Source organism: Pseudopipra pipra, chromosome 2 (assembly GCF_036250125.1).
Source record: "Pseudopipra pipra isolate bDixPip1 chromosome 2, bDixPip1.hap1, whole genome shotgun sequence".
NCBI classification, from domain to species: domain Eukaryota; kingdom Metazoa; phylum Chordata; class Aves; order Passeriformes; family Pipridae; genus Pseudopipra; species Pseudopipra pipra.
In genome coordinates, this window is record NC_087550.1 from 50,994,304 (window position 1) to 51,015,341 (window position 21,038).

Below are 21,038 nucleotides of genomic sequence, written 5' to 3' on the forward strand. Positions count from 1 at the left end.
AATAAAATAAATGTTGATCCACTCTAATTTTATGAACTTTACATTTTAGAAAGACATTCTCTTCTCTTTTGCAAGGACACATTTGACTTGCTGAGACTTGTTTGTGTGCATTTCAGAGCAGAATTTAGCCTTAATGACATTTTTGAAAGATATATGTTCTTAACTGGAGAACGTTTCATCTATTTTGTCATATAGCTGGTGATAACAACAAATATATCCCAGCCAAGCAAAGTAATCTTGACAGAGTCTTTTGCTACCCTCTAAAAGAGTAGTTTCTAGAAAGAAAGAAAGGAAATAAAAATAGGAGGATATGAGGCTTTGGGTTATTTTAGGAAGACAAAAGGCTTTGGAAGGCATCTGTCTGGTTACTTGCGTGGGCTTAATCAACTCAGAATCTGACTTCCTCATCAGCCATGGTGAATTACAGCCTCTCAACAGTCTTGCAAGAATAAATATATGTTATTCATTCCATTATATGAGCAGATTGAGCAATTCATCCAGGTAAACACAAAAAAGCCACTAACTGCCTTTAATGCACCTTAGTCTTAATGTATCTTAACCTTCACTAGAGAACCTTCTCTTCTTCTTGGACGTTTGTCTCTAGGTGGAGACAATGCAGATGTGCTAGGAAGGTTTGAGAGAGCTGCAACATCCCATCACTGCCCTAATTTTAGAAACTCTGAACTTCAGTGTAGAAATATTTCTAGAAAACAGCATTATTACTGTTAAACAAGAGCTGATGTTCTGTCCAAGCCAGCTAGGGTAGCTGGCCCACATTGGCTTGAGAACTAAATGTGATAAGCCTTCTATCCAGACTTCTTGAGAGTGTGCTGAGTGTGTTGGCTCACTGCCCTGTGCTAAAGAACACACTAGGTCATGAGGATTTGACAGCCTATATTATTATTAATGGGATATAAGACCTTTCACTTCCAGGTCATCTGTTTGAAGTCCAGACAAAACTGGTGGTAACCAAACATTTTCAACATCTGTTTTGTGGCCTATGCAAAATAAGCCTTTTGTCTCATTTCAGACAAACTAACAGAAATCATCATAATTTTGAGCACTTTCCAATTGAAAAAGTACTTGATGCTGTCATTAGAGAAATTGGAAGAGTGCCAGAAGTTTACTACATAGAGTTACAGTTAAAATTGCATAGCAGTTCAAAAAAAAAAAAATCACTTAGCCCATAGGGAAATTTTCTATTCCTAGTTCTAACAAAGAACTCATTTACATTTCTGAAATTATTTTGAAGTCTTGCATAGGACCAGATGCAGTAATAAAAACACAAACACACCAAGGAACTGCATCTAAAGCCACTAAAAACTTCCAAATTAAGTATTTGTTGGAAAACTTAAACATGACTGACTCATCTTTATATGTATATTATGCATTTCATAGTTGTACGTTTATATTTTGAGTTACGGTAATATTTCTTATGGCCAAAGTCTGACATGGAATTTTCTTTACAAGACTTGACCAGTGTAGACAATCTCTGGTAAGCAATGCTGTAGTCACCTTTTTTTAACCTATTCTTAAAGAGTAATGAAGGAGCATATTTTCTTGCATTTTCTTATGTTACCATCTCAAAATGATTTTAAGATATGTAGGATTATTTCTCATGTTTTTGTTAATGGTGTTAGACAAACAGTAGATTTTCTTAATTAAAAAAAAAAAAGAACAAAAACTAGAGCCTCTACGAAGAAGGCAGAATTTCTAAATTATTAGATTTTGCAGGAATATAAAAAAATAATTTGTTTGGGGCCAACCAGAGAAAGTTTTGTTATGTTATCTGCTGTTAGAGTAATAGGCTTAAAGGACTGAACAGCACATTATATTATCTCCAGCAGTGACCACAGCCTGTCCAGGAAGTTTAGGAGCAGAGGAGAGGAATCATTGTCATCCCTCTCAGCTCCTGGAGAGCAAAGAATGACAGTGGTTACCAGAGTAATCTCATCTTTCCAACCCTTCTCCTCCCTCCCTGGTGTGTCCTCTCCCAAGAGGCTTGGAGAGCCCTGCTGTCTGCCACGTGCTCTCCTTCTACTGCAGCAGTTGCCATCCATACACCAGGGGCTCTGATGGTCTGGGGTGCCCCAGGGGGCAGAAAGCAGCAACCACAGGGGAAACCCAGGAAGGACTGTAGCAAGTACACAGTGATTAGCTTCCTAATATTTCTCTCTCAGGCTCTAACAGCTTGCACTTCTAATGCTTCCAGAGTCAGAGGTAGTAGTTATTAGCTTTCTTTCTTCCCATTTTCTCTCTCTCTACTCTCCCTTACACTCTCTTTCTCTCACATTCTCTTTCTCTCTGAAGGTGACTAAAGTACCTTAAACTTTGCCATATTTTATGCCTTTTTCTTTAAGAAACTATGTGTGTATATGTGCACACACCAGTTAAACAACAAATTTCAAAGTTTCAATAGAAAACACCAAAAAAGTCATAATATTTCTCCTAGTTTTTCAAGCTTCTTGGTGAAAACTATTCACTGAATTCAGCATGCATTACTGAGTAGTTCTCTCCCTTCAAACTTCATTATTCTTGCAAATTAGCATTCAAGATAGGAATTTCACTGGGGGGGTTTCTTCTCTGGGAAAGTGACAGGAATGTGGAAGAAGAGTGATTCCACTTCCCATTCTATGATACATACGTAACCACACAAACCTTGTACTTCCAAACATGGAAATTCAATTCAGCCAGCTTTCTGTGGTTTCTGGTATTATGATATTATATATTCAGATTTTGATCCTCAAGTCTAAGTATAAAAAAGAAAAACATATTTGTATGAGTTTAATTTAGAATATAGATTGAAGCATAAACTGAAAGCAGTTATACTTTTGATATGTAGTTGGCTTTCACATTGAAAAAGAAAAAGGCCCAGTTTCTATAACATACTATTTTTAAACATCTCAGTGTTTATTCTAGTCATTTTTTCCACATTACTATACAGAATAGCTTAATATTTTATAGGATGTTTGTCAATCACATATGACAGTGCTTCTAAGCACAGTTTTAAGACCTTAGTACACCCACTTAAGATCTGAGCATCTTCAACTTTTAAAATGGCAGCCAAATTTCTTGCTTTCCAAGCTTTAAAATTGTATTTATGAGTCGCTCTGAGAGTGCTTCATGTGCTCTTACTGTCCACTGATATGTCTATTTAAATTTCCTTTTTTTCCCCATAACTTGAAAAACTTTTTATTTGAAATTTCTGAGGCTGCAAAATTAGACTACAGTGGAGCCTACAACTTCACAGATCTGTCTCCCTTGTCCCAAGGTACCACACCCTGGATGGAACTGGTTAACTGATAAAAGATCAAGCTGATTAGCTACTTGATATATAGGAGACTGCAGAAAGACAGACCTAGGCATAGAGACTCCACCATTTTGCATCTTTTTTCATCTTCACTATGCAACTGGTTCCCTTTCAAAAATCCCTGTAATCTTCATAAAAATATATTGGGACTGGCCAACATAGATTCATGATAGGAATGTACCCAGAACTGTATTAACAGTACCTATGTTTAAACTAAGCACTTTCATTGACCTATGGAAGGATTTTTTTCCCCCCTCTGATGTTATAGAAGCAAACTAAAAAATCTATCAAGAAGACAGTCTTGGTTTCGTTAACCAGAAATTGTACCAGAGATAGCTTCATCCCATGCTTTTGACTTGTCTTTCCAAAACGGTTTATGTGAACATCCTCTGTCAGCCTCTCTCTTTGTAACTTCTGTACCTGGAAGCCATTTTGAAGAAACTTTTAAACAGGAGTAAGGACTTCGGAAGCAATAAAATTCCACCAATGGATTCAGGCTGTTGAGGAAAGAAGTCTTCATGACAGAGCCTGCCACATCACTTCTCCTTTTATTAGGTACCAGAGAACCTTTGTGGAAGTACCACAACTTTGGGAAAGCAAAACGTGCAGTCAACGAGTAGACACAGTTGCCCTAGAAAATATTCTCTATATGTTCTGCTGTTGTTTAGAGATCCTCGTAGTTTCAGAAAATTTTGAAGTTACAACTACTGCACCTCAGGTAATTTTTTCAAATATACCTGTCAAGTTAGATGCTGACCCAACAATTTATTTTGTTGTTCCCACGCACATATAGGAGTTAGTATCCAAATAAGTGAACTTTAAAGTACCACAAGGTACCTGAACATAATATTTCTGTTCACTATGGTCTGAAGAAGTACAAAAGCTTACACCCTGAAGAGCTTTTCTAGAATGGAGACCAGAAGAAATAAAAGCTGAGAGGCTCACATCTTTCCTTTAATTTCTAATCAATTGAGCTCTATTGGCTTGACAAGGTGCACAAACTGGACTGTGTAAGAATCTGCCAAGTCTGATTCACTCAGGCTGTGAACTGGGATTTGATCCCTTGTATTACTGACTCATTATTACAATTTCCTGTTTCAGTGGTATACTGTTATAGCAGGATGCTCTCTCTGCATTCTCTTTTCTTCCTTGAACATTAAATATGCTTTTCTAAGGTATGGTTTTGTTACTTTTTGATTAAATAGGCAGCTATAGTGATTTTCTCAGAGAGAAAAACTGTCCCTTATGTGGGCATGTTCAGCATCACTTAAGGTTTTCTAGGTTGAAAATGTACCATAGGTTTTACCTGAAAATGAGGAGGAAGCTAGTGCAGGTCATACTGCATTTCTGTAGTATACTCACATCTGGATGCACTGCTTAGCAATCAAGTTCTTACTTTCTAAAACATCTTAATTTACTCAGTCCTTCCAAGGTATAGCTGCAGGCAGAGCACGCTGCATGAATCTAATTTTGAAGTGGCAAATGTGTGCATTGCAGTAGTGAGGTCCCTATCCCAAACATTTACATTTCTGGCCAGATGTGAATCATTAAGAGGAGCCTTGATTATTATTAATACCTGATCATCTGGCAGGTTGGTGCTTGGACACATCCTGGAAAAATACTAAAACCATGTAAGCCATTCAGAGCTTCAGCACAGTTCAAAGGTTCTCATGTGTGTCACAGAGCAAATCAGACTTTATCTGCAAAAGGGGGCAAAAGTTGCTTTTCTGAGTTGCTTTAGGCTGACACACAGCTAATTGTTCCATGCGACCTTCAGTGATTCAGTAAGATTGACTTTGATATGGTGTTGAGCTTGTCTTTGCATATTCTGTAACTGTTCTATTAAGTGGTTGCTTTCTATCATACTTTGAATGACACAAAGAGATACTTATTCCTAAGAATATTGGGAAACGTTTTCCCTTGGGAAGAAGTGCTATTTTGTATTTTTCTTTCAATGAGACTAGGAAGGTAGGGAATTCAAATATATAATATATAATAATATAAATCTATAATATAATTTATAATAATTTATCTGTGAAGGTACATATGTCTCAATTCAAATATATGGGAAAGTATGTATATGTTTGAGAGAAAATTACTGTTTTTCTTCTTAAGCAACACTATCTTTAACTATTTTCATAATCTCATCAAAACTATGTATTTATTTCTTACTGTTTTATTCATAGTTGTAATATGTAAGATTATTTTTACTTACATTTTCTTTTTAATCACACACGTTTGCTTACTGTTATGGCAACCACTTAAGAGAATTGAGTTGCTGTAATTGTTTAGTCACTGTTGCTGAAAAAGACCATTGAAGTTGATCTTTGATGTTAGTAGTAGTAGTGCTACATGCTTTATGGAGGAAAGGGGGGAAAAGTGGGGAAAATTTTGAATATCAAGGCCTATTCACACTGGCAATGACATTTAGACAAACAATAAAATTCAATCCCTCTCTCACAATATGAAACATATGATTGTGCAGGAGTAAAAAGCCAACAAAGTAAGCTTGGATATCTCTGAAAACAGGGGAGAGGAATTGGGGACGTTATTGAGTAGTGGAAGAGAAAACCAAGATTATAGTAATATTTAAACTTACATTCTGGTTTTCTGCATTTAAAAAGTTGTGCAAATTATCTTTATTGAAACTGTTGAAAGTAATGTGTAAAGGGAGCTTTATATGTACATTCTTGTAAAAGCCTTGGCTTGAGTGAAGGAGTTACTGCCTTTATTTGCTATAGAGAAGAACAAACTGGGGGCAACTATCCTCATGTAAGTTCAATATATTTACTGCAGAAATCTTTTTAAAGGGTAGTTTGAATCAGATTTATGATGACAATGGGAATAAAAATAACTAAATTCTGTGAATTGTTTTTTAGGAATCTTACCTTGTTTACTTGTTATTTACATGGTCCTGCATGTACTATATTAGTGTTGTTAGTTGGTTGAAATATTTTTCAGACTACAGAGCTTTTCTCAAAGGCTTCTGGTGCCTATACTTCTTTCTGTTTCCATGCTACGTGATTTATATTACATGAAACTGAAGTTTTTGTGTGCGTGAGCATATGTTACACCTAAGTTGCTTCAAGTATAAGAATTTGTACTCATTTTAAATACAACTCAGAGTCAGATCCATTTGGCTTTAAAGTACTGAGGGAATTTCAGTTGTCTTATTTCAGATACCTTGCAAGTGATTTTTAATAATTATTCATAGTATTTAGAATTCTTGTTTAAGTATCATATCAAATTACAAAATGTAATTTATGCAAACTATTTTACATAGTAAAAGTATTAGTTTCAGCTAATCTATGTTGAATATATGTATATATAAGAAAAGATTTATATGTTTTTTCTTTTAAAATAGCATCAGCTAAAAAGTAAATATGTTAATATCCACCACTTTTTTCAGAGTAATTACCAGTAGATTATAGAGTAATAACCAGTAGATTGTAAAATTAAAATTAAATTGATCTAACCAATAGAATATGATTTCAAAGTATTTGTCCAAGCAAATATTTTTTCATCTATAAGTTACCACCAAAATTTTATTTTAAAAGTTAGACTTCTAGGTCTGCAGCAGCTAAATTTCTTGGTTTTGTAAATCAGCATATAAAAGCATATGCCTTATCCTCCTTAGGAGTAATTGTGCCAAATTTTCTAAGTAGATATACCTGTGGTGTAATCTTCAGTCTCATGAACGTAACACACGTTTAGTTCTTACAGTTAAAAATGACAGTTTATGAAAATGTTTGTAATTACCAGTTCAAAATACCACTATTTGGGAGCTTTCCTTAAGAGGTATAATTTTACTGCTATTGCCCTAGGACATAGCAAACTTTTAAAAATAATAGAACCTTTCACTTGTCTTGAGTTGCTTTACTTGAACTTGAAAAATACAAGAGCTAAGATAGGAGAACTAAATGTAGGGACAGAAGTCTCTGTTTAACAAAATTACACAGAGGAGGAGGGAGATTATATTCTGCTTCTATTCACTGGGACCTTCTAATTTCACAATCATTTACTTTTGGAAAGAAAATATTATTTTAAAATGTATATGTGCGGTAGCGTTTATTTTAGAAATGTAAATCACATGTGCAGACCACAGGGATCAGGCAAAGGGGAAAATTCACAATTTGAACAGATTGCAAGACCTGTGGATATGGAGTGTTGTCTAGTTTCGTTTTAAGGCCAGAACTTCCTTGGTAGGTCGCTGCCTCTCTGCTGCGGGGTGCCCCAATCACTTCGGAGAGGTGTGGAAGAGACAACGAAAAGATCCTTAAAAAGAGGTGCTTTTGCTTAGCGTCCCAACAGCTGACAAGCGCCCTAGACGGGTGTCACCTCCACAAACCCCAGGCTCTTGGGCGAAGCTGGGCAGCCACAGGTTGGCTTTTCCCCCCAAGCGCCCTGGGTGCCGCCGGCGGCTCCTGCGCTGCGCAGGGAGCGCCCGGCAGCATCCCCAGGTGCCGCTCCCCCGGGCAGCACAGCCCCGGTCCCGTGCTTCTCCGAGGCTGCAGTTGCGCTAGAAATGAATATTTACATCCCCTGGAAAAGCGCAGCTCGCCGCCACCAAGGGGCCGGACTGAGGCTGGTAGCCGGAGCTCGTTATCCTTCCCGAATGTGAATGAGCCCGTCCCGCGGCTCTTGGCTCAGGTGTGCCCGGCTTTTGTTTCATTAGATTATCAATTGGCTTTGGAAAGGAGACCCAGAGCTTCCCGATAGCGCGGTGCCATATGGAAAATCTGCGCTATTCTGATTATGCTCTATGTAAACATTTTAATATCGGATCCTTAAAATCCAGGGACTATCCCAAAGGGGATTAAAACATAATCCTCTCTCTATATAGCTGTAGTGGATTAATTTCATATTCTCTCAGTGGCTGGCTTGCTCCCTGAAGGCTACAACAAAAAGACTCAGTGCTCCTTAAACATGCTATGGAATTGCAAGTTGTAATTGGAGATTTCCAAAGGACAAGTGTAAAAATGACACACTGTTAATACCGATTTTTTTATTTCATTTTGTGCTTTCAAGAGAATTTTTTTTAAGCTTAGTTTGGCACCCCCTTCCACAAAATCACATAATTTGACTGCTGTTTTTATGCTTTCTACCATTTTTTTTTTAACTGAACATAAAAACAAACACAAGGAAACGTTTTCTCATCTGGAAAGTACAGTAATGCTCATTCCTTGTTGCATTGTGATACCTCTGACATGTTTACATTGCAACAAATCTAGGGTGTCATTTGAGCACAATGCAGGGCAGATGCCAAGGTACCAGTCTGGGAGCTTGGAGCCTTTTCTCGGGAGGAAAAAGCCAGAAATCCACGATTTCCCCTGCATTCAGTAATGGGCTAAGAAGTGACTGTTCCCTTTCCCTCCACATCCGCCCCTGCTTTTACAGCTCTGCCCCTTCCTCCAGTCCGTGAGGGCACATCGCTGGCACATCCAGTAGCCAGGGTACACCATTATCTTCTGGATGGCAGATTATAAGGTTTGGCCTTTTGACCATTAAATACCGGTGGCTTTATTTTTATTTTAGCCATACAACACCAGGGAAAAGAGGTAATTGGATTAAATTGATGTTCTTCCTTCTGGAATTCAGCAAAGCCCACAAACGGCTCCTTAAAGTGATAGAATACCGGGTCACTTCCAGAACACATCTTCCAAAGATGCTTTTCTCACCACACAAAGGCCCGGGAGCCCATCACCGTGTGGCGGGCCAGGTGGACCCGGAAAGGTCAAGAAGAGGGGTAGGACGCTTTGCTTGACAGGGCAAGGGCTTCTGCAGGGCAGGGAATCGCTGGCTGCCCAGACCCCCCTTCTGTAAACACAAAGAAAGGGGGCCTGGGGAATAGAAACCCAAATCCACTTGTAATCGTACAAGAGAATCGGGCGTAATTACTTGAGCAACCTAGATGAAGATTGATGAGGCTTTAAAGCGGCGTTTCGGATCGATCATCCTGCCCTTTGGAGCCTGCTGCCGGGCTTCCCCGGCTCGGCTTGGCTCGACTCGGCTCCTTTCCCACCGCCAAGGGAGGGAGAGAAGATGGAGGCGAGACGGGGAGAGCAGCAAAGCTAACCCGGCGCATGTGATTCCGATCAGCTGACTGGGGTCAAGAGGCTACCCCGGTTTATTAGGAGATGGAAAACAATAAAATGAAAGAAAATAGAGTTTGTATCAATATTATCCCGTCTGCCACGCTGGGCTGCTGAAAGCTGTCACCGAAACTCTGCGTTTTAGCTTCCCCCTGTAGGCACAGTAATCCCTGCCTCTCTCTTTATTTATTTTGCAGCGTAAATGACAAAATATTGTGCAATAAGGGCTCAAATTGGGTGTTACAGTAAAGTAAAGCATTAACAACATGACAGTTAGATGCGTCGATACAGGAGTAATTTGGGCTAAGTGAGTAATTTGAAGTGTTGCTTGCAAGAGCTGGTGGTAAAGTGTGCGGGCGGTGCTGGGGGAGGAGGAGAGGGCGCATCCGTGGCTTTAGCCCCGGTGTGAGCTGCCGCCCCGGGCTCGGCTCAGCCGCGCCAGCCCCCGCACCGCGCTGCTTGGAGGGGCGAGCGGCCGGGGATGGCAGCGGGAGGCACACGGCTCTCTGCCCCCCGAGCAGGGGTTCCCTTGTTGTAGGGGAGATATTTTAGCTGCGAAAAACAACCAAACCCCTTTTTAGTATCCCTCGAGATGGTCAGTTTGCCAGTTTTGAAAGGTGCATCAGTCAGATGTTGTACCCAGCTTCTCGATACTGGAGCTTTTATTATTTGCATGTCAGATGCGTGTTTGTGCGTGCATGTGGCTGTGTGTGTTTATGTATGTGTATACAAATTGCCCTACGCGCTTTTGAGGTTAAATCTGGAAGACTATTCTATATATAATATTTTTTTCGAATTAGAGCAATTGAGCTGTAAAACACGGACACTTTCAGCTTTAACAGCAGACTGCATTCATATTCAAGATGCGATGGTGAAAAAGTAATCCTCTGTTGTTTTTTGGATTAAAGCAGAAGTGGTTTTTGGGGGGCTTTTTGGGTTTTTTTTGGTTGGTTTTTTTGTTTTGGTTTGGTTTTTTTCCTAAATTAAAACCTAACAATTTGTGTGGACAAGGCTGCCTTTTACAGCAGGTTTTCCCCATCCCATCTTTTCAATGCCCGTGAAAACGTCTCTCATAAGGAATATATTTGAGCGAAATATTGTAACGGTAATTTTAAATGGATAAGCGGCAGGGAGTTGAAACAAAAATGATCTTTCCGTAAATATATTTAGCGATGATAGCCTCTGTGTGCGTGGGGTGTTGAAGTAGGTGTAAATAAAAATAAATTAATAAAAAAACACAAACACCCCCCCCCAAGGAAAAAAAAACACACACACACAAACAAACTCAAAACCCCCACGATATTTCGCATTACTTTCGGAGCTGAGGTCTGGACCCAGAGTTAAAAATAATTCTGCTAGCCTTACAGGGTCGGTGTGGCGGGCAGGGGCTGCAGGCTGCCCTGCCCTGCGTCCCCGACCCGGCCTCGCCGCCGTGGGGACCCTGCGCTGCCAGGTCGAAGCTGCGTGGAACGAGCCACAACTATCGCACATAAACAGCGATAGTGTTAACGAGGAGCAAAAGGGCATGAAAAGAGAGGGAACCTTCTTCTAAGAGGCAGCTATTTTTAACCCTAACCCCTCTAAATTTCTCTGCTGTGATTTATCTCGCAACCCTGGAGCTCACAAACTCGCTTCTGCCCCGGCCGCAGAGTTCAAAGCGCTGGCCGCGGGCAGGGGGGGAATAAACACGGCGGTTTACAAACAGGGTTTATGAGGGGGCTCGCCGGGCGCTGGCTCGGCAGAGGGAAGGGGAAGGGCCACCAGGGATGGGCCGGCCGGGCGCCTCCAACCTGACGCCGCTGCCCTTGCTTTTGCAGGCCCCGTGGTCCTCAGCACGCCGGCACAGCTCATCGCCCCCGTGGTGGTGGCCAAGGGGACGCTCTCCATCACCACCACGGAGATCTACTTCGAGGTGGACGAGGATGACTCGGCCTTCAAGAAGATCGACCCCAAGGTGAGTGCGGCGTGCGGGCGGCCGCAGCCGCGGTCGCGATCCCGGTCCCCGGTCCCGGCACACGTGCGCCGTGGCCGCCCCCTCCTTCCAAACTCCGCTCCAGTCTGCCGCCTTTCGCTGCATTAAAAAAAAAAAAAAAAAAAAAAGGCGCAATGTATTAATGATGTTAAATCCTCTATTACGGCAGCGTGCGGGTTTTCCAGCAGCAGCATTTCGCGCGGTGCCTTTGTATGAACGTGGTCAGATTTAGTAGTTAAGCCAATTGCTCTGAAATCCCTGGAGGGAGCAGCAGTCCCAGCCCGTAGCCTTCCCGACACACAGTGCACACAGTGGAGAGTTTTACCCCTTCCGAGGATATCGGAGAATCCCGTTATTTCAAGAACGTTAGTTTCCATGTAAGAAAATACGGCGCATTTTGTAAACATTGTGACTGCTGAAATAGAAGTTAATGCTTATTTTCTGGGGGGAAAAAAAAGAGGGGGTGGGGGTGGAAATAGTCATGGACTCGAAGACTTGTTTCCTGGGAAAGCTGTTTCTTTCTGAAGTCATTTATTAGTACCAATGCCCCAGCGCCGCCCCCCTCCCCCTTCCCCTCCCCTCCGTGAAAACCTGCAGCCCAGCCGCAATAGATCAGGGGTGCGTGACTTGAGCGGAAACCTTTGCGTGGCTTTTTCCCCGCGGGAACGGCGCAGGGGCTGCCACGGGGGGAGGAAGGCAGACAGAAGGGACGTGTCTAACAGGGCTCTCCTCTCGTCTGCATCTCTTTTTATTCTTATCACTCTTGCTTTATTTCTTTGCTATTGCACTGGGAAATGTTGGCTGAGAGGAAATAGGGGGGGTACTTTTACAAAGGGTTTGGGGTTTTTTAATGCAGAAATATCATAAATAATTTCCAAGAAAATTCCTCGTCTGAATGTTTGCAATAAGGTGATTTTTCTTTGGCGAATAATTTGTCAAACTCGGGACGTTCTTCTCAGTGCTGGGGTAAAAAGTTTCTGTCAGAATTTCTGGATATAACGATTTCCCTAAAGTGCACCCGCTGGAAATAGTTGCTAATGGATGTTACATAGGCGATCGGCCTCTTTCAGCACTTGTTGACTGTTAGGATCCTAATCAAAATTCGCGTTGTTTTTCTGAGTTTTGATTTAAAAGCCGCTTTAAAGAAATGCATCCTGAGAGGGACCAGGCGGTGCGATACGGACAGGCGGGTTCGGATCGCTTGTAGTTTTGTCGGCACGCACATGTTATTCCCTCTGAATGCCCTGGGAGCGCAGGGACTTGATTTCTGAGAGTGCAACTGGCAATCTTACCCCATTCGTAACGGATTTGTAGGTCAGAAGTAATATTGTTGTTCATTTTATTGGTGCCGGCTTTCACCTATAAATTTTATTTTCTTCTTTATTAGTACCTGTACCAAATTGCTAGTTTTATCAGACTCACTGCTTACTCAATACACTGCTTCATGGATATGTTGTGTGTTCTCAGCTTTGTTCGAACCCGAACAGAAACAAATCAGCACCGCATAGTAAACCCTTCAAAACCAGATTTGTTTCTGACAGCTGAAAAACTGTAATTGCATTTAATAACCACGTTTGTGAATGACAGTTGCTGATGGTCACCTGGAGCTAAATTATAATATGTTTGTATCACGAATATTTCCCTATTCTATGAAACTATTCAAAATGCAAAATCAGGCGCCTGCCCTTAAGTTTTTGCTTTGCAGGATTTAAGCAACTGTCCACAGAAAGGCAAAATCCACTAAACATAGCTGCCTTTGGTTTTTCAAGTAGAAAACTTGACCTGATATTGAAACACTTACCCATATGTATTTTACTTCATTTATTAGCTTGTAATTAAATAAATCAGCAACAGAAATTAAAATCTAAATCACAAAAGGTAATTATCCAGTGTATTTCAAGTGCATTTTCAAATATATAATTCCAATATTCAAGCATTATTATATAAGCAGAATCCAAATTTCTTTTGAATATATTTAAATAACATTTCAAGTATATTTATGGAATGTTAGAAATAGAACAAGCAATATATATGAAACGAAAAATGTAAACTTGTTAAGTTCAGACACTTCAAAAGACAATTAACAAAAGTACTGTGATAAAATCTACCTTTTTAAATGGTATCTTCTCTTTAGCAGAAAACGTCCTTGAAGTATCCAAAATGGCAATTTAACTTCTGTTCACCAAATCACAAAACACCAACATCCACAATTTCAAAGACAATGTGAGATCACAATATTTGATACAAATTAAAAGGTACATTAGGGTTTGTTCAGGTGGCATATCCAAATAGCATTTACTCACAGAGGGTTTACATAAAAATACCGGGGTTTGTTATAATCCGTTGGTACCATTTTTAGGCAGAATGGTCACAATCGTGTTAAATTACGGCCAATTCTCTTTTCCAGGTAACGCTTTCCTTTTTTCTTATTTTTTTTTCCTTCACCCCCTCCCTCCCCCGAGAAACTGCAAAACTGTGAAGAAGAAGAACGATGCTTGCTGTTCTCATTTACTTTCTTTTTTTCTTTGTGAAGAGCCTAAGCTATATTCCTTTTTAAAAAAGAATATTATTTGCATTGTCAGGTGGAAATATTTGACTTTTCGAATAGGCAGCCTAAACTTCAATGAGAAATTAGCAGATTTATCGGTCAGGCTGGTTTTATAGTTACCCTCTAAAGTTTCTCCAAACTTTTCGGGTTGGTTAGTATTTCCCTGGCCAGTCGCCACGTTTGTTTGGCTGCATTTTCCAGGGCCGAGTGAGGTTTGCCCTGAAAGAGGTCTAAGTTGGGCAAGAAGTAGTGGGGGCACCTCCTGCACTGAAGGCAGGAGATGAGCTGCAGTAAAATCCCGTTGAGCCGGTCCCCTAGGCATGACTCGTCCCAGTCCGATTCGCGGGGATGCTTTTCGCATTCGTAGGAAACCAGAGTCTTCATGTGATAATTATTCAGGGGCTGGCCCGGCAGCTCAAGGTGACGGTCCCGTAAGGTTTTGAGGATGGAGAGGCATTTCTTCCTGCAGCCGCCCATCTGCAGTCTGTTCTCGGCTTCTGCGAACTGCAGCACCCAGGCATCGCTCTCGGCCGAGCTCTGCTTGCCGGCCAGAGAGTGGCACTCCTTGGACAAGAGGTTGAAGCCTTCCGCCTTGACCTCCGCCACCCGATTGGGTCCTGGCCAGGGGATGTGGGGAAGCGGCCAGTGGGCAGCACTCCGCGGCCAGATCCCTGTGCACTTGAAAGCCGGAGTGATCTGCACGACGTACCGATCCCTGATCCTCAGCTTCACTTCGCTGGTGTCCGCCACCATCTTTACTACGTCTCTGTAACTGCACTTATCCACGGCTTGAGCCACCAGAGTCTGGAATCTGGACCGGATTTTGCGAGCGGAGAGGTAGCCAGACGCCGTGATGAACTCCACCCAGAGGGACATGCTCCTCTTGCGGCCGTCGCTTAACTTTAACACAGCGCAGCCCGGCAAGGAGCCGTCGTCCACGAAGTTGAAAACCCCCATTTGGTTCAGATACAGCACGACTTCAAACTCCGTGGGGGAGATGACTTCCAGCCCCTCGTAGCGATTGTCCATCTCGTTCAAGGAACTGATGAAACGAGGCTCCTGCACCTCCACCTCCTTCAGCACGTCCGACACCACTTTGCAGACCTCTCGGATCGTTTTGGCGATGGCAGCTTTCCTGGCTTGGCATTTCTCATTGTAGTATTTATTCAAATGATACACCAGCTTGGCCTGGGCCGCGATCATGTTGGGGCAGAGATCCGGATTGTATACCGGAGTCTCGCAATAGGCTGTGGGATCCAATGCGGCTGCTAAGGCTGGAGCCAACTTCAGAGGAGAAACAGGCTGCCGCACTCTGAAATGTAACAAATGTTTTTCAAAATGCGCCGGGGCTGCTGCTCCTCAGATGCTCTCTTCCTGCTTTTTTAGATCAGCCGTCTTGAAGTGTGTGTGGCGGGGAGGGAGGGAGGGGGGAGCGGGCGGGGGACTGGAGGGGGCGATATTTTTCCTTCCCCTTTTTTTAAAGGGTCCGTGAGAGAGAGGAAAGCATCGAGAGCGGCACCTTTCCCAGCAGCAAGAAAAAACAAAAGTTGCACTGAGACACAGCAAGGCTTCCAGTAGTCAAAATAATAAAACCTCTTCGTATTTATTTATGTTTTCCCGTAGTAATCACCGTGTGTATGCAGGGCGGTTAATCAGCTGGTGGAAAAAAAGTGCCGTGTGTGTATGTCAGAAGAAGCTGGCTCTTGGTTTGTATAAGAGCCCAGATGCACTCGTGTGGAAATTATAAAGGCAGGGCCAGGCAGGCGGGCGGCCAATCGCCACTGGGCTCGTCACTGCAGCCTCTTTCAGCTCAAACGCGGCTAATTAATCCCACTCTAGGAGATAGATATGTATACACAGCCACACGCACACACACACGCACACGCAGACACATATAGGAAGGTAGAAGGTTACTGGCTGAAAAACCGCCCCGGTCCTCTGTACGCTCGGAAATCAAGAGAAATCGCTCTCCTTTGGGTGTAACTTGAAGGGTATTAACGTTTCGAAAGGACTTGGCAAAACTGTGCCGCTCCGCACTGAATCCCTGCGTGCCTCCCTATGGCCGCGACGTGAATGCAGGTGTATTAATGGGCATCCATCAACTAGGGAGCTACAGACTGGGCTGGCTCCGGCAGGAGCACAGGCGTAAATTCATTAACTCCCACTTGGCGTCACATCATGCTGTCCTTTTGCTCCTGATAGTTGTCTGTAACTGCAAGCGAGAAGTTGTGTTTGTTTGGGTTTTTTCTTTTTTTTCTTTTTTTCTCTCGTGAACCGCCCAGTGAACAAGGCAGCGGATTCACGGCTAATTTAGTGTTCTTTGGAATAAAATATTACGCAGAAGTCCACGATTTGTATTGTTTTAAAAGATCTTCTGACGGGCTCTAATCGATTTTGAAGTTTAATGCATTTCGGCGTTGTCTCTGCCTTGCTTTTTGTATTTGTACCTTATGAAGGGAGAATCAATCGCTAAACGTATCTGTCAGGTCTTTTTCACGTTCCCTCCAGAAATCAAGTAGCAGATACTGACGGTAAATCTCATTTGCCAATTCTTAGCTTCGTTTTTTGTATTCTGTATTGCGCTCTGATATGTTGTGAAGAGTGGATGTTCAACTGCTTTTTGAGACTCAGTATTTATTAATTTCAAACCTGGAGGATTTATCGTATAGCGAGCTCTTCTAGCAAGCTGCGCTTAGTAAATGTGCACACGGGAGGCACGCTAGAGACTGCAAACATGCTGGCTTGCTTGTCTGACAGTTTGGGGTTTCGCCTGTGTGATGTGTAATTAGCAAATTTCCCCTTCGGTACTTTAGGTGTTTGTAATCGGGACCTTTATTTGCAAATAAATTGGAGTTGTAAACTCCTCTGCTTCACAGCATTTACTGAGCTTCACTTCAAGAGAACCCTAAATTTTATATATATATTTAAGAAAAAAAACCAAAACAGCAAAGCTTTTGATCGCTTGGAATCTTTAATCTACTGACCGATTACCAATTCCTAAAGTAACTGTCACAGGTACATCCGTCGCTGAGGAAAAGTCATGCCACAAAGAACATTTCATGATATTTATTCAGCGTATGAATGCGACCAACTTTATTGCACACAGCGGAGAAGTTGTGATTGTGAGCTTGGCTCCCTTGGTCTGGCGGTTGTGTGGGTGTTCCCGTGCCGCTCCAGAGGAGGAAGCTGACCGGAATCTTTTCCTGCCCATGAGTAGAGCAGGGCTGGGGCTGTAGCTGAAAAGCTGCAGGTGACAGGTCGTCCCGAAGAGGCTTTTCCTCTTTCCGGCCGCAGCCCCTAAGCCACCGGGAGAAGGGCGACCGCTCTCCGGCTGTTTCGGGTGGAGAGGAGGTAGTTTCGGCCCGAGTTTTCTCCCTTCTACGTATAGTTTCCCGTCCAGGCGCCGGGCGGGACACGCGTGCCTCCCCCCGGCCGCGGCGGGTCGGGCAGTGGAAGCGGCCCCGGTCCCGGTTGCTCCGGAGCGGCCGCCGAGGAGCGCGGCCGCCGCCACACCCGAGGTCCGGGACTGCCGCCTCCCTCCTTCTCTCCCTCCTCCCCTGCGGGGCGTGAGTGGCCGCCGGGCTGTGGACTCCCGGGGGCCGGCTGCCCTCGCCTTCCCGGAGCAGGCACTTAGAGAGGTCTGGGCCGGCTCCGCGGGGACAGGCGGGCGCCTCCCCACCGCTCTTACCGGCGGCTGCCCCCGGCTGCTCGGGGAACCTGCCGCGGCGGGGGCGGAGGTCTGCCCTCTTCCTCCTTCCGCTGGCTCGGCAGCACCGCCGCGGGCCCCGTCGGCGGGCGGGCAGGGGGAGGCACCTCGCCAGCCCGGCACATCCCGCCCCGCTGCCCCGAGGATGGGGCCCGGCACGACCCCAGCCCGCCCCCCGGGGCCGGGGGCGATGCCGGTCGCGCCCTGCCCTCAGACACGGGGCGGCGTTGGCAGCAGCGGGGCGCGGCCCGCCTGTGCGGGGGAAGGAAAAGCGGTCAAGTTGGGACCAACTCCGGCGGGCGGGTTTCGGGGACCGACTGGTGCGAGGGAAGGCCCGCTGCGGCCGCGTTCCTGGCCCCAGTTCCCGCCCTGGGCGGCGGCCGCTGGGACCCAGAACCCTCCGGCTCGAAACCTCCGGCGCTGCCGTGTCGGGGGAGGCTTCTTTGGGATGTAAATGTTAAAGAGCCCCTTTCCCGCGGGGTCACAGACCAACGCCGGGTAAAACCGAAAGTTACAGCGGGCGGACAAAAGGTTGTCCCTCGCCGAGGGAACAGCCCTTTCCTGTGGAGGGAGCACGCCTCAACTTCCCAGCGTTGCGGCCGTCTCAGAGCTGCACTTTAGCGGTGGGAATGTTCTGGGCCAGGTTTTTCTTATTTTTGCCCCGTGGGTTTTGATTTGGTAATTTCAGTTGCTAAAGGCAAAAGTGGAAAGGTCGTACCTTTAAGCCGTCAGAAGTCGTAATATTCATAATGCGGCAAAATTAATTTAAATAAAAATTACATTTTATATCCTGAATCACAGCTTTCAATGTGTGATGCTAAGATTAAACTCTGATGTCAAGTAACACAGGTTATACATGTTTATTTTATCTTGGTGGCTGTGGGAAATATTAGCTTTAGCCGTGGCTAAAGATCTTTAGCACTGAAGGTCACCCTTCACTACAGCATTTCATTTCACACATACACAACAAACATTTGATAGTTTGAAAATTTGTGGATTTAGGCATCGCTGACACCAGTCAACCACTGAAATGTGACTGTTAAGTTGACCCAGTCGTTTAACAAGAGAAGTCGTCAGTGGCTTGATTGAAATGACGCTGAAAATTATTATCTGTATTATATATATGATATAAAAAAATGAGTATTTTTCAAAGCTTCTGACCACTTACTGCAGTTAATTTTTCTCTGTAGTTATTCACATCTTTTTTGTAAACTATAAAAGGAACACCTTTTCAGCACTGAATTTTATTTTTATTGAGTTTATTGACTAACGGGTTGTTTTGGAAAATTGGGATCAAAATCATCTCATTAAACTAATGATTGATCATTTGTCATGATAATGGTACCATATGATATTGGTGACTTACCAAATTGCTGTTTTCTGGATATTTCCCCTAATTAGGGGGTACTATAACAGTATTTGTTGAACTCTGCTTATTATTTCAAATCTTTCAAACTACAGTGCCTTCTCGTGTAGTGCTCACGTTAGCCAAAAAGTCAAATGGTATTGAAAATCTTTGGCTACGGGTACTTGCCCACATCCCCAAAATGCAATTTGGAAGAAGAAAAAAAAAAAAGAGAGAAAAAAAGAAAGTTGCCATACATATAAATTTAACTAATAATTTCATATGGTGAAAAGTGTGAGTTAAAATGCAGATACAAAGAGCTTGCGTGGATATCACTTTATATTTCTTATTATATAGTGATAGTTCTTCCACACACAACTGCTCATGAATTTTAAAGTTTTATTTTTAATATCTGCCTATTGCACTAGGGAGGTAGGAAGAAAAAGAATGAAGCTGAGTTGATTAAATTATTTATCCCTACTGCTGAAGTGAGTTTGAAGGCTCATTGAATGTATCTGATTTCTTGGCTCCTCTTTCTTCCCTTCCCCCCTCAGTTCTTCCTGGTTATTTCATCCATATCATCCTGCCAGCAACAATAAATTCACTTTTTTTTTTTCAAGTAAGAAGAGACAGATATTTGTGCCAGGTTTGCTATATGTGTCACATTATATAAAATAGGCAGCATAATTTTTTTGTGATAGAAGTTGATGGTACCTGCAATTTTCTGTATTCTTATTTTGTAGTTTACTTTTTGCCTCCACTTTCACATTTAGGAACAAATGAAAAACTGAGTTGCTATAATGTTCGCGAAAGTGCAATTTTAATGAATTTATACACTTCATTACTTAGATTTGTGGGTATAAATTTCTGTATAGTGTGGTACACAAACATTTTTTCTCTGTTTTCTGCAGTTTTCTGCAATTTTTTTTTAAAACTGTGACATAGCTTCTTTTAGAGTACTTAATTAACATTCATTAGTGTTAAACTTAACATGTGTATGTATTCTCTTCCTATTAAAACTTAAAAGAAAAACATGAAAAGTGTTTGCATTACTGTTGGACTTGGTCATCCCAGGTCTTACGGATGAACTGTTAATGCTTTAAATTCCTCTAATCTGCAATCTGTTAACAGAAAAACAGTAATTGATTTGTTTTCTTTAAAATCCTGTGTCTCAAAAGTAAACATGGAACTTGCACAACTGTAATTTTAGCTAGAACTGCAGAAACGTGCAAGAAGGAAAAAAATGCATTGAATTATTCATTTGGTTCACTTCTCCATCGACTTCTCCAAAGCCAGACATTCCATAAAGTACAACATTTTATTTAAGCAGTCCAGCATTGGTGTTTTTTTTTTTTTTAAAGATCTCTAGCTTGAGAATGTTCTTTTTTGCTGAACTGCTGAAGGAGTGTGGAATGAGTGGGGATTAGTGCCTTTTAATCTGCTACATCTGTAGTGGGTCATCCAACACTGCCGAACTCTCATTACTCTCTCATGCTATATATGATTAAATAACTGCAAATATTGAACACTGACCTTGAAAATAAAGCTTTATGTGTTGGATGAGCAGCTTCCAAAGGCTTCACATCTAAACTAACCTTTCCCCTTGGTAACTTCTAGTCCTGCAATATGTTGTCTGAGAGAGGACTAGAGTGTTAGAAAAAGTGAGTCAAAATTGAAGTGTGGGAACGTTTGAAATGCATCATTATATAAACTATGGCGTCCCTCAACTTGTTAATATTTTAGGAGTAACGCAACAACTCATTAGCCCAGTCAAAATGGGAGAGTGATATGTCTTGAACACACTTATCTTTGTGATTGGTGTTTTTCTGTAAGCTGATTTCATGTTGTCTAGCAAACTAAACTACATCATCTTGTAGGGAGCTGCTAGAGATATTGAAATTATCAGAAGATATGTTGCTTAACATCTTTGAACATTAGCCAATATGAAGTTATAAGTAAGCACCATCTCTTTTTATACATTTGATTATATTATGTGTTTATTGAGAATTTTCATGCTGCCAATACCTTGGGCATGTTATGTCCCTCTATATCAAAATGAAACTTG

The 21,038-nt window shown here is 42.5% G+C and overlaps 2 protein-coding genes across 12 annotated transcripts in view; one reads left to right on the top strand and one right to left on the bottom strand.

Moving 5' to 3' along the window:
* Positions 1-21,038, top strand: part of NBEA (neurobeachin) — a 473,951-nt gene that overhangs the window by 306,456 nt on the left and 146,457 nt on the right. For all 11 annotated transcript variants that reach the window (XM_064645536.1, XM_064645533.1, XM_064645538.1 and 8 more), the window contains one exon: positions 11,220-11,356. In XM_064645536.1, coding sequence (XP_064501606.1) covers positions 11,220-11,356 — 137 coding nt within the window. The remainder of the gene's footprint in view (positions 1-11,219; positions 11,357-21,038) is intronic.
* On the bottom strand, positions 13,181-15,991 carry MAB21L1 (mab-21 like 1). The gene has a single exon (XM_064645542.1). It carries the CDS (start codon positions 15,123-15,125, stop codon positions 14,046-14,048), a length of 1,080 nt encoding a protein of 359 aa, XP_064501612.1. The 5' UTR covers positions 15,126-15,991; the 3' UTR covers positions 13,181-14,045.